The sequence below is a fragment of the Anarhichas minor genome, unplaced genomic scaffold, assembly GCF_050575085.1.
Source record: "Anarhichas minor isolate MPS153535 unplaced genomic scaffold, ASM5057508v1 ptg000038l, whole genome shotgun sequence".
Taxonomy (NCBI): Eukaryota; Metazoa; Chordata; class Actinopteri; order Perciformes; family Anarhichadidae; genus Anarhichas; species Anarhichas minor.
The window spans coordinates 1,302,295-1,314,233 of NW_027466484.1; the positions used below are offsets into that span (position 1 = coordinate 1,302,295).

Here is an 11,939-nt window from a genome sequence, read left to right on the forward strand (position 1 = left end):
CAGGGTTCACCGAATTTATTTATGAACTTAACTTAAATTCAACACTTTCTCTAACAATATTCTGACGTGAAATAAAAACGTAAAAAGCTTGACCTCTCCCTTTATTGCACATGTAATGCAAAAAATACACAATATAAAAATAACAAACTGTAACACTGATTCAATACAAAAAATAAACACTATCAGAGAATTACACACACACACACACACACACACACACACACAGCACTAAAAAGGGTTCAGGTTAGCACCTTATTTACCTGCAATAATGTGACCTTTAGCTTATTCTTTCATACAGTAACTCAGCCATCATTCCATCTGAAAGACGCTATTCTTTACCGCCTACGTGACATTTGAACGCAGCTTTGTAACTCTGGGATAACGTCACCTGATTGAAGTTTTCACTCAGCTCACACACAAACATTATAATACACAAAACTAACTGTACAACTCAACTTTCAGTCCAACGTTAAAGATAAACTACATTCAGTTTACGGCTCATTTGACCTGAACGTCAGAGAAAAACCTCCGTTCGGCAGCTTCACTCCGTTGGCCTCTTGTGTCCGACAGAATGTCTTTGACGGTGTTCCTGTCAGCTTTGGAGAGGTTGGTCTTGAGCTTGAGAAGAGCCGAGACGTGTTTCTCACTGTGGGCGAAAGAAGAAGGAGAAAAGGTTAAACATCAATGTTTTAATCCAGTCAGTCAATCTATTTATTCATTATTACAATCTCAGAGACACTTGAACATGATTGTAGAGCGAAGGTTGTTGCATTAGATACGGTGATCAATTAAGGTCAGGAAATGCAACTCATAATTTCATTGTTTCGAGGTTCATTTATTTACTCAAAAAAACTAAACTAAAAAAGTAAGTAGTACATGAATTTGCTTTCGGGGGAATGTAAACAACAGCAATAACAACGACGGTGAGTTCTCTGGGCAGATAATATCGCCGGCATCTGAACAGTAAAAATATGACATCAGGGAAATATTGTCCATTAACTTTGACTTTGTTTTAGCACCAGACATAATCGATGCTACGCTATGATTGGCCAGTCTGCGTACGAGGGGCGGGACTTAGCAAAGGGTCAACTGCCTCGATCTCTTCCAGGCTCGTTGCCATTTTTGTGCCATTTATTTTGCCATCACTAGCTATTTATATCTGGCTCTGGCACAAGAATCTATCCTGCCTTCAAAACTATGTTCTGCTTCGTTGATTTCTTATTTATTTTTTGCTTTATCAGATCTAGACTCCTTATTTCACTGCAGCACTTTGGTGACACGATAATTGAGTTGCTTTTAGCTCGCGACATCATCCTGCTGCCAGGAAACATCTGAATGCATTTTCTCTTCCTGTTGAGTGGGTTTGTTTATCCTCACTTTAGAGTCATGTAAACTACTATTCCGTCCTTGTAAGGTCTAAATAAGACAACGTCACTTATGAATGAGATATGCTGCATATATTGTGTGAATGTGAGGGTTACCTGAGGTCAGGATATTCAGCTCCCAGCGATGCTACTTGCATCTGAATGGCGGGGAGGTCTTGGAGTTTCAGAACTTCTGCAATCTTGGTCAGGATGTCCTTCAACCAAACCTCCTCTGAGCCCTGTGAAGACAGAGCAGTTACAGCTCAGTCTAATCCATTCTGATCTAATCTTGTGTTTTGGGGAGGATTTTATCCGTTGTGGTCACTGTGGATTGTGCTCAATTTCTCACCATTTTGAGGAATAAATGGTGCAAATTCTCCGCGTTGTCCCTCACGATGACGTAGGCCTTCAGCTGCTGCTCCCTGGTCCTCAGTTTGACTCCTTTCAGGAGCCTCTTCACATATTCTGCTGTCACTTCCTTGTGCAGCTGGACCACCAGCTCCTGAAATTAATCCAAGCGTCCAATCAGAAATAGATGGTTACAGCCTAAATGTAATTACTTTTAACTGGAATCAACACACGTGTCAAACTAAGGACGTTATCACTTGATGTTTTTGAATAACAGGGATTTTACATATCTAAGTCCATTCACTATTAACATTATAAATACGTCACTTAATGTCTGATTATTTTACAAACCAACCAGATTTTCAGAGTTTTGAATGCATTTTCCCTCACTTGCAGGCAGCCATTGGTTTCCATTCATTTCATCACAGTTTGAAAATCAGTGTAGACTGTAGAAACTGTCTTCAGTTGTTTAATCCATTAAAGTGAACAAAACTGATATTCGTACTGTGTGGAAATGAATAGAAACCAAAGGCTCCCTGTAAAAATAAATACATTCAAAACGTTGGAAAATGGTTGTCAGTGATATAAAGTTTACAATAGAACAGCAGCTTGTCCCCTTTAAATGAAATTGAAGTGTGTGTTTCATGCTTTCTTCAGTCTACCTGATGACAGGATTCCATCGAACCCTGAAGATCCTGAAGCTCATTTTCGATGTCGGCCAGCAGCTTCTCAAACAGGTTCTTATTCAGCCAGTCGCTGGTTCCCAGTTTGCGGTACTCTGGCTGTGTGAGGTACACACATGCAGCATTAGACAGCTGACACGTTCATGTTGTCACAGTTCTGCAAATAGCCCGATTGAGCTAGAATTCAATATAAAATGTCCCTTGCTCTAATTCACTGATATTTGTCTTTGTTGTCGATGTTGTTCTAGGATTATATTCAAGCATAAGACTAACCTTGGAAACATAACTGTTAAAAATAAGGATTTTGTGCGAACCTTGTTTATTCTATTCAGTTGTCTTGTTTTACAATCCTGTCTGGTTGATATTTTGTTCTAAACACTTTTATTGTGGAGAGGTTTTTGACCTTTGTTTTGAAAAATGACATATGAAAAATAGATTTTCTGTCAGTCACCCCAAGCCCATTGGTTCCTGTTGAAGGCAGACATCTTTACTAACAACCTCACAAGTGTGTTGTTTCATATTTTAAAAAGGCTGTTTTTTAAATAGACCATTTGTTGGGGACTATTTTCAGCGGCGGATTAATCCACATTTGACGCTCTAGTGAGTATTTGTGGCTTTAATACACATGATACATGTAAGTAGTTACAATAATTAGTGTTTTGAGTCTGTTCATGAGATTTGTTGAGAGCTTTGTTGTAAATAATCTCACCTTGAGGACCTCGTGCACAGGTTTTAATAAATATGCGTGGGCAGATTGTTTCATGTCGGTCAGAACATGCAGACAGTTTTTCCGCACGTCCTCTATGAACAGATGTCTGTTCTTGTTGAGGACGTCCCTGCAGACAAACCACACATTAGCTCACAGAGATATTTATTAGTGTCGATCTTAATAAAGCCAGACACCTGTCTCGTCTCGCCACACAGCGCCCAAATGTCAGAGACGTACCTGAACTGTTCGATACAGCCGAGGTTTGCCTTCACGGCCGGCCGGCTGTTCGGTTTGTTTTGCTTTATGACGTCATTTTGGAAGATCTTGAACCTGCAGGAGTTAAATTACAATTGATTTTCAAGACAATATGTCTTTTAAAAAGACCATATTCTGGAGAAAGTCCTCAGTCTTGTTACCTCTGCATTAAATCATTCAGTTGGCACGTTATCTCCTGGGCCTTCTGCAGATCTCCCACAACTTTTTCAGCTGAAGTCACCATACCATTGATAAACTGGAGGATACAGATCAATGACAGCATTAAAAAAAACACTGTGAACTACTGAGACTTTACACAGTCATGTACTTCCAGCATTTTCCCAAATAGTCCAAAGTAACACAAGAAACTGAACCCCAAACCCTGGCAGCTTTAGTGCATTGTTCCACTTTCTATAAATGTTTCTCTTGTTGGTTCATCTTTTTCTCAACATTTGCACTCGATCTTAGTTAATATGTGAAACAGCCTGGAAATTATTGTTTGGGGAAATACCCTGATGTCTTCTCCTGGTCCAAACATTATGTTTTACATGTTGCTCTGTCACGATAACAAGAAGCTTGTTTCATGAACATGAGAACAGATGGTCCAAGCCTTTTTGCAGATTAACATTTTATAGCAAAACAAAAGCTTTTATATTGAGATTGTGACCAAAAGAAAAGTCATGAAAATATGTCGAGGCTTTGATTTTGGTCAAAAAGGTTGTGAGCACAACTTCAACATATCATCACATCTTTAAGTTGACATCCAGCTGTTAGTGAGAAACATGATCTGATGTTTGTGATCACCTGACCAATATTCACTCTCTTTCAGCTCCGTCTTTGGTCTCCTCCACCTCCTGAGGGGAACATCTGGCTCTTATAGCCGCTTTAACATCTTGTTGTCTTTTTGTACCTGAATGATGTCGTAGGAAACAGGACTGACGAAGCAGCCGTCCTCTCTTGTCGGCTCTTCTCCTTCATTCCACTTTTGCTTCGCTTTCTCGAGGACGCGGCGGATGTACGTCGTCAGATCTTCCTGAACGCACAACAACGTGCTGCTTTATAACAAACCTACTGATGATTTAGCTTTTCATAGAGCCGTGAACAGCAGGGCAGCTTAAAATGCAAATATAAAAATGTCATAAGGTCGGTAAAATGAAAAGGGAATTTTATCTGGAGCACACAAACAATCTCAGCAATCTACCCTTCAGGTGTCTTGTTTGACTAATAAATATGGCCTCGTGCTGATTGAGATGAAGTCAAGAGGTACTCAAGGACATTCATTCACGTGGGACCATGATGATCCACAGCATCTCTGTCTGGACCTACTGCTTGTGTCGGCCGTATTGATTTACTGACAGACACGGGGATTGTTAGACTGCTGCTTGTGTACAAACACCGAAACTAGACCTGAAACTAAATAAAAGTATTTACCAAACCAAAGTAAAACAGCTCAACATGACTGAACTCTAATACACGCCCAATAGCAGCAGGTCAGGTTACCTGTTGTTTGCTCAGGTATTGATCCTCCAGAGGTTTCAATAACTCTTCCGGCAGCAGCTTTCCCAACGCTTCAACATCGATCTCACCGGCCAGCTCCGGCTTCTGAAGGATTCTGTCACAGAGAGAACGGACGACAACTTTCATCAGGTACATTTTACGCATCAAGATCATGGTTTCATATGAATTTTGCAAAAATCCTTATATCAGTGGCATATTTTTATACTTCAGGAGGACAGGCAGCAACTTGTTTTCAACAAAAGACATGAGTGACTGTAAACTGTAAACTGTAAAAAACGAACCTAATCTGTTTTTTGAATGCTTTGCATTCTGGTGTATTTTGTAATGAACAGCGGGTGCAGAGCTGCAGGATTTGTATCACCTCTGCAAAGTATTTTGACACAGTTACACAACTTTAGGGCGAACTGGTCTTTCCCAATATCAACCAGGAGCAGCTGAGGGGGAAAGTGGTGCTTCCTCATTTAGTTCACTGATTTCACATGATAAAATCACGAAGGACAGATTAAAATGACGAATGAGGAGACGGTAAAAGAAAGTTCTAGCTGAGAAATGTTGTGTGCGTTTTCTGAATACCATCACGTTACCTTCACCGGGCATTCAAGCCAAGAGAAAACGTCTAATTCACCTCCGCTACACAAGTCCTCAACCGAAAACGTTTACTTGAAAAGCTTTCAACTGGTTGTGACCACTTCGACCAAAGACCGACTTCCTTTGTTTGGTTTGGAATTATCTTGTAATTCACAAAAAAAACTCAAAAATGTTCATTCCACTGCAGAATATGAAAAACGACAAAACACTATTACTAGATACGTCTTAAAGGGGTTGAGCAAATTTCATGGCAATCTGCTCATTAGATTGTAATATGTCTTTAGTACATGTGGAAGTTGTGGCCCTATAATAAAACATTAGTATTTCTAAGAGTAAAAAGTACAATACTTGCCTCCAAAATGTAATGTAAGTAGAAGTATAATAGCATAGTCAAGAAGAGCACAAGTGCCCCAAATGTGTACTTAAGTACAGTATTTGAGTGAATGCACTTGGTTACAGTCCAATACTTGGTCTGCTACAAAACAAAAATACACCAACATGATGACAGAATGGACCCAGAAATATAAGTACTTCATGACTTACTGTGGATAATGCTTGTTGACCCAGAGCAGAAGACAAGTGCAGTCCTTGTCCCCCAGACCGAAGTCTGTGATCTTTCTGAGTCTGGCGCTGAAGGTTCGGTGGTACAACCCGGCGTAAAAATCACAGATGCCCGACTCGGGCGGGTAGCAGCTCTTCACCACGTTCACCACATGCAGCAGGTCCTCCTTCAGCTGCCCGCCCATGGTGCGGACGTCCGCCTGGATGGAAGACTGGCCCGTCTGGTCAGCAGGGGGCGTGGAGGGGTTGTCCATACGCTCTTCCACCAAGCTGCGAAGCGTTGAGTCGTGGAGCATCTTCCAGCCGCAGGGCCTCCACGCAGGAACAGTCCGATCCCTCCGTGTCCACTGCTGGTCCTGGTCCTCCTCCTGCTGCACGGCCTTCACGGCAGACGTTAGAGCCTCCGAGCCGACCTCCTCCAGGCCCAGAGACAGTCTCAGGGTCTGCAGTACGAGGCCCTCCAGGGCCCTGCGCTCTGCTGCAAGCTTGCTTACTTCTTCCTCGTGATGTGTCAGCGCCTCAGACTCCTTTATCTCCCCAAACAGACGCTCCTCTCTTTCCAGCAGCTGCTGGCCGGCTTCACACAAGCGTTTTGCCTCAAGGTTCTGCTCAAATGTGAGGATCACTGAGGAGGAAAGCAAAGACCTCTTTTTGAAATGTTGTTTATGATAAAATGAGGCATCTGGACGTCCTATAACGGCTAGAAGAAAACAGATCACATTTAGGACTGCAGACCCGCTTAGCCTCCACTTGTAAACCCAATCATTCAATATCATTATGGTAATGTGGTAGCTTTATCGTCTAGTTAAGTCAGGAACTTGAGTGTACAATGTGTTTCTTGCTGCTTTACAATAGTATTTATTTATAAAATTCACAGTGAACTTGAATTTAGAGCTGAAACAAGTTGTCTTCTACAATAGTAAATAGACTTCACTTTGGGATTTAGCCTATTTGAGCATTTTGAGATTAGACTATGACAAGAAACAACATCTTGTATTGATAAACAAATATGTTTTATTGCATAATATTATATATTATTGGATTATAAGTATTGCTGCATTAATGTGTTCCTTGCTTTAATGTTGCAGCTGGTAAAGTTGGAGCCAATTTCAGTTTATTTTTATATATGTGTGTGTATATATACGTATATATACAGTATATATATATATATATATATATATATATATATATATATATATATATATATTTATACTACCTTTACTTACTGCTGGGTAGCTTGTGAATTTCCGCTAAAGCGTTATTGATATTATAATAATCTAAATCTGCAAAGTAACTTATGTTGTCAAATAAATGTAGTTAAGTAAAAAGTACAATATTTTTTGAGAGTATAGCATAAAATGGAAAAACTCAGGTAAAGTACTGTACAACTATATTTAAATAATAAGTACAGTTGTAAATCCACTTTCATTCCACAACTGTGTGTAACTGTAATATTCCTGCAGTAATCCATTCTGAAATCTTACTGCGTGTACCAGGTTGTATAAGTTTAAGTAATTACAGATGCTGGTGTGGTGATGTTTATCTGAACTGACCGGTTGGGGGCCTCTCCTCCTCGCTGGGTGATGGATGTCCATCGATCGTGGAGGTGTCGTTGACACCGGGCGGAGCTCTGGGGGTCCACCATAATTTAAACCTTTGTTTGTTCAGCCTGAAGCCGTCTGTCTCGGTCATCGTTATCCGGGAGAGAATAGGGTACCGACGGTCTGAGAAGTGCTCTGATGAATCTATGTGGAGACAAAAATATATATGTATATGATATTAGCATTAGCTAGGTGTTATTTTCAAAATAAAAGCACAATAAACACATTTTTGTTGTTTGAGCAGGAATGTTTTTTTTTTTTTTTTTTTTTTTTTAATCTGAACGTATATGAATAAAACCAAAATACAACTAAATTAACTTAACCACCTTGTGTCCAGTGGAACCATATCATCTTTATCCCCATCACAGTTTACTTATAACAGTTAAAATATCTCCAAAAACCCCTCTACCCTATTTTATGAATACTACAAAACAAAAGTACATAAAAATATCACAGAACAAAAAAGCAGAATGTGCAAATAGCCACATGAAAAAAAGAACGAGAAATGGAAATAACAGTAAATAAAAACACAAACTTTCAATGATAACACTCACTTTTCAGCTTCATTATGAATAACTAATCCTAGAGATCATTAACACAACTTTTAAAATCAAACTGAACAAATAAGCAAAGGCTCAACCTGTCCCACATGGCATATTTAACAGCTATTGTAATGTAAAGAAAATTTCTCAGAAACATTCCATCGACCAGTCCAGCCATGCAGATACATATCTGTAGTGAAGTATTGTAGTTAAACCTCTTCAGCAGCTTTTACTCACCCTGATCTCACAGTTCCTGCTGTTAGTAACTGCACACAGCTGCTGGAGGGTCATTTATACAGCAGCAAGCTCCGCCTGCATTTCATGATGTAAATCCCTCCAGGGCAGTGGAAAGTCCACACACACACACACATACACACACGCACATATACACACGCACAAACACAGAGAAGCTGGACTTTGTTTCAGACACGCTAAGCACTGAGGAAATGCTGGCAACTCGTCTGTGGTGAAGAGTGAACTATCTTAACAACTATTTCACCAGTTCTTATGAAATGTGTTGAAGACATTAATAGACCCAAGTGGATGAATCCTACAGACTTTGGTGATCCCCTTACTTTTCCTCTAGCGCCACCAACAGATCAAACATATAATCTGTCCTGCACCAATTAGTTTCCCCCCAAAAGTAATAGTGATCTCTTACTTAATAGCCATCTCTACCTTCAGTTACAACATGGCGGTGCAAAATGGCGAACTCCATGGAAGACGACCCGCTCTCTAGATATAAATAACAATTACTAGTTTCCTTTAAAGGAATGTAGCGTTTCAGGGGATCTATTGGCAGAAATGGAATATGATATGAGTCATTATGTTTTCTTCAGTGAACAATCACCTGAAAATAAGAGTTGTTGTGTTTTCGTTATCTTAGCATGAGCCTTTTATATCTACATTTGGAGCGGGTAATATTCACAGAGCCGGCCGCGATGTTTCTACAGTAGCCCAGAGCGGACAAACCAAACACTGGTTCTAAAGAGGGTCATTCGCATTTTTGCGTCGGCCACTGTCGTCCTCCTCCATGCTAGTCACACGGAAGAAGTCTCAGTTGGTTTCAATCTGCAACTTCACTGCTAGATGCCGGTAGAACCTACACTCTGCAAGGCTGGATGACACCACAATCATCCGCCGTATTTCAAACGGTGATCAACAGAAATGAACAATCTTGCAGGGTGGCGCTCAGCAAACAACGTACTGGTCAACGTCATCACAAACCAAGGAGCTGATTGTAGATTCTAGGAAAGGAGGAAGGCTCACAGGTGTTCTTACTGTTCCTCTGTCTCTGCAGCAGGTCGCTTCAACACTGAACCCACAAAAAGACGCAAGTAACATTTAAGGCCAGGAAGCCACGCATTGAGAAAGTGCACTCCTTCTATTTCTGCACATATGCACATTTCCTCTGAGAGCTCACGTATGAAGTGAGAATCAACGCATGAGTGGATTCAAGGCGAGGTGTTTGAAATGTGTCTCACACTGTGGGTTAGATGTTGTTTTACAGGAAACACCTTGCATTGATTCATAAATACAGGAACATCATTGAACCAAAAAACATTTACTCTTTTATTATCCGCCACAAATCAGGTATACCTGTGTCCGGTCCAGGTACACATCAATAATACTTTTACAACAAACTTTCACTGTTCAAAGGATCTCACAGAGTAGTTCTTAGACACTGACCTCAAATACTTCAAATTGGTTTTCACTTCCTTAGAAAACAGAGAAGTCCAAAAGAGTGATTGGATTTAAATGCGTTACCTCTGCTCAGGCCACGAGAACTTCTATTTTGAATTATGTTCAAATAAAACAACACCTCACTCATTTATAAATAAGCAGCGTACGCAGTACAGACACACGCTTACTTACTTAAACACGTGCAAAATACGTAACTCAAAGTAATAGTTTGTATATCGGAGAATGAAATGAGAGGAATCCACTGTCGGAGACTTGATCGCCAAAATATTGTTCCAACGCTTTCACTTTGAAGGATATTAAGTTGAACTAGTCCTGGCTCCATATCTTAGGTGCACTGAAGACTGAACTGTTGACTGCTTAACTAAAATAAATTAAATATTATCTTTAAGAAAAAACAATCATAAAACAGTTTGACTCACTGATTGCATATTTAGTTTTTATTAGCAGCGTCTTTCTTTTACAAATTACAACAAAGTCACTGTTGCCCACCGTCTGTCAGCTTAACAACACAGACAGACCGTGTGTGTGTGTGTGTGTGTGTGTGTGTGTGTGTGTGTGTGTGTGTGTGTGTGTGTGTGTGTGTGTGTGTGTGTGTGTGTCACACACCTAGACCACCAGAGTGTGTTTATTTCTCTGTGGGTGTCATAAATCAAACATCGTAACAGCTCAGTCACTGACTGTAATTTCATTCTGCAAATCTGAGTTGTTTAAAACAGCAGAAATAGTTTGATTCAGAGATTTAAAATCTGTGTTTTTTGTTGAGACGTTCTGTATCTGTTCTGGAGCTTTTGGTTGTATCACATGATCTTCATCACCAGAAGTCACGGAACTGACAATTTAGACTTTTTCTTTTCTCCTTTCTGTCCCTGAAGCTCTGTGAGGCTGTACTTGAGCTACATGCTACCATGCTTACAGTGATAACGCTAGCATGTTGATGTTTGTACGGTATAATGTTTATCTTGTTTAGCATGTCAGCATGGAAACATTTGCTAACTATTTTAACTATTAAATTTATCGGAAAATGATTTAAAAGAAAAAGAGGAAGTGTTTTGATGTTTTTCTGTCAAAGACAACTTTTTCACTGAAACGGGTTTTTTCGTCATTATTTCTTTCCACAATGGCACAACGAACGTCTAGAACGTCTAGAACGTCTAGGCACATGGGCCAAAGGAAAAGTGAAAGCATCCGAACGTTTGCAGTTCAGACTTGCATCCGCACCGAAAATAAAACACAGTAAGAGGCCGACACCACAGCGACCACAGGTACAGAGAGGGAACTTTTAGAAAACAGCTTTTACAGGAAACCAGATGTTTTCAGTTTTACCTCCCTGAAGCGTGAGACTTAAACGTCCACTGAAGGAGGCTCGAACCTTCCTCACATCATCATGTTCATCATCATCACATCATGTTTTCTAGATTGACTGACACTCTTCTGATGATGATGTGTGCTCTTCTTCTGCAATAGTTTAAGGTCGCCTGACTGGAGAATTATTGCCAATAACTGTTAATCTCAAAGTGTAAAACTCGTATTCTCAGAACAGTAATTTACATGGACTAGTGGGATTATGTCGGTGCTGCTGTTGGCCTGTCTAACACCTGTGCAGGTGCATCATGGGTATGCATGGGGCTTTAAAGAAGACATGTCTTTCATTCTAACCAAAAGCTTGGATTTAGAAATGGAGGTGCAGTTTTAAACTAAGTGTTTCTGGATGAGACTCTGATGGAGAAAATGTGATCTGATTGAAGTGTTATCTTTTCTATTAGTGTAAAATAATGTGTTTAACAGTCAAACTTCCTTCTTTGTTTTTACAGCAGTATAAAGTGTCCACTCAGACCATGTTTCCTCCATCAGAGTCTCTTCCAGAAACCCTGAACAGTCTTCAACAGCGGAGAAGAAACAAAGTCCTCCCACCAGCTTCCTGCTCTGAAGGAAACATGTGAACTCTTGGGCAGCGACACCAAACTGTTCAGAAACACATTTCTCAAGTCACCAACTAAAGAAACGACCCCTGAAAGTAAAGTCTTGGTTTGTTCTGGATGTTTCTCAGGCTCTCATGTCTGGAGACG

The 11,939-nt window shown here is 40.2% G+C and overlaps 1 protein-coding gene and 1 pseudogene across 2 annotated transcripts; both read right to left on the reverse strand.

Moving 5' to 3' along the window:
• LOC142967767 (tumor necrosis factor alpha-induced protein 2-like) lies at positions 1–8,544 on the reverse strand. Of its 2 annotated transcripts, XM_076107331.1 has the most exons (12): positions 8,407–8,544; positions 7,580–7,771; positions 6,009–6,651; positions 4,860–4,971; positions 4,270–4,392; positions 3,521–3,615; positions 3,342–3,434; positions 3,105–3,231; positions 2,375–2,494; positions 1,714–1,866; positions 1,482–1,603; positions 1–646 (listed from the first exon to the last, which is right to left on the reverse strand). In XM_076107331.1, the coding sequence occupies exons 2-12, from the start codon at positions 7,716–7,718 to the stop codon at positions 499–501; spliced, it is 1,875 nt and encodes a 624-aa protein (XP_075963446.1). In that variant the 5' UTR covers positions 7,719–7,771; positions 8,407–8,544; the 3' UTR covers positions 1–498. The 2 variants fall into 2 exon arrangements, with proteins under 2 accessions (XP_075963446.1, XP_075963447.1); XM_076107332.1 differs by lacking the exon at positions 8,407–8,544 and having other exon boundaries at positions 7,580–8,393.
• A 3,152-nt stretch (positions 8,545–11,696) lies between these two features.
• On the reverse strand, positions 11,697–11,897 carry LOC142967832 (small nucleolar RNA U3; annotated as a pseudogene).
• Positions 11,898–11,939: the final 42 nt, after the last annotated feature.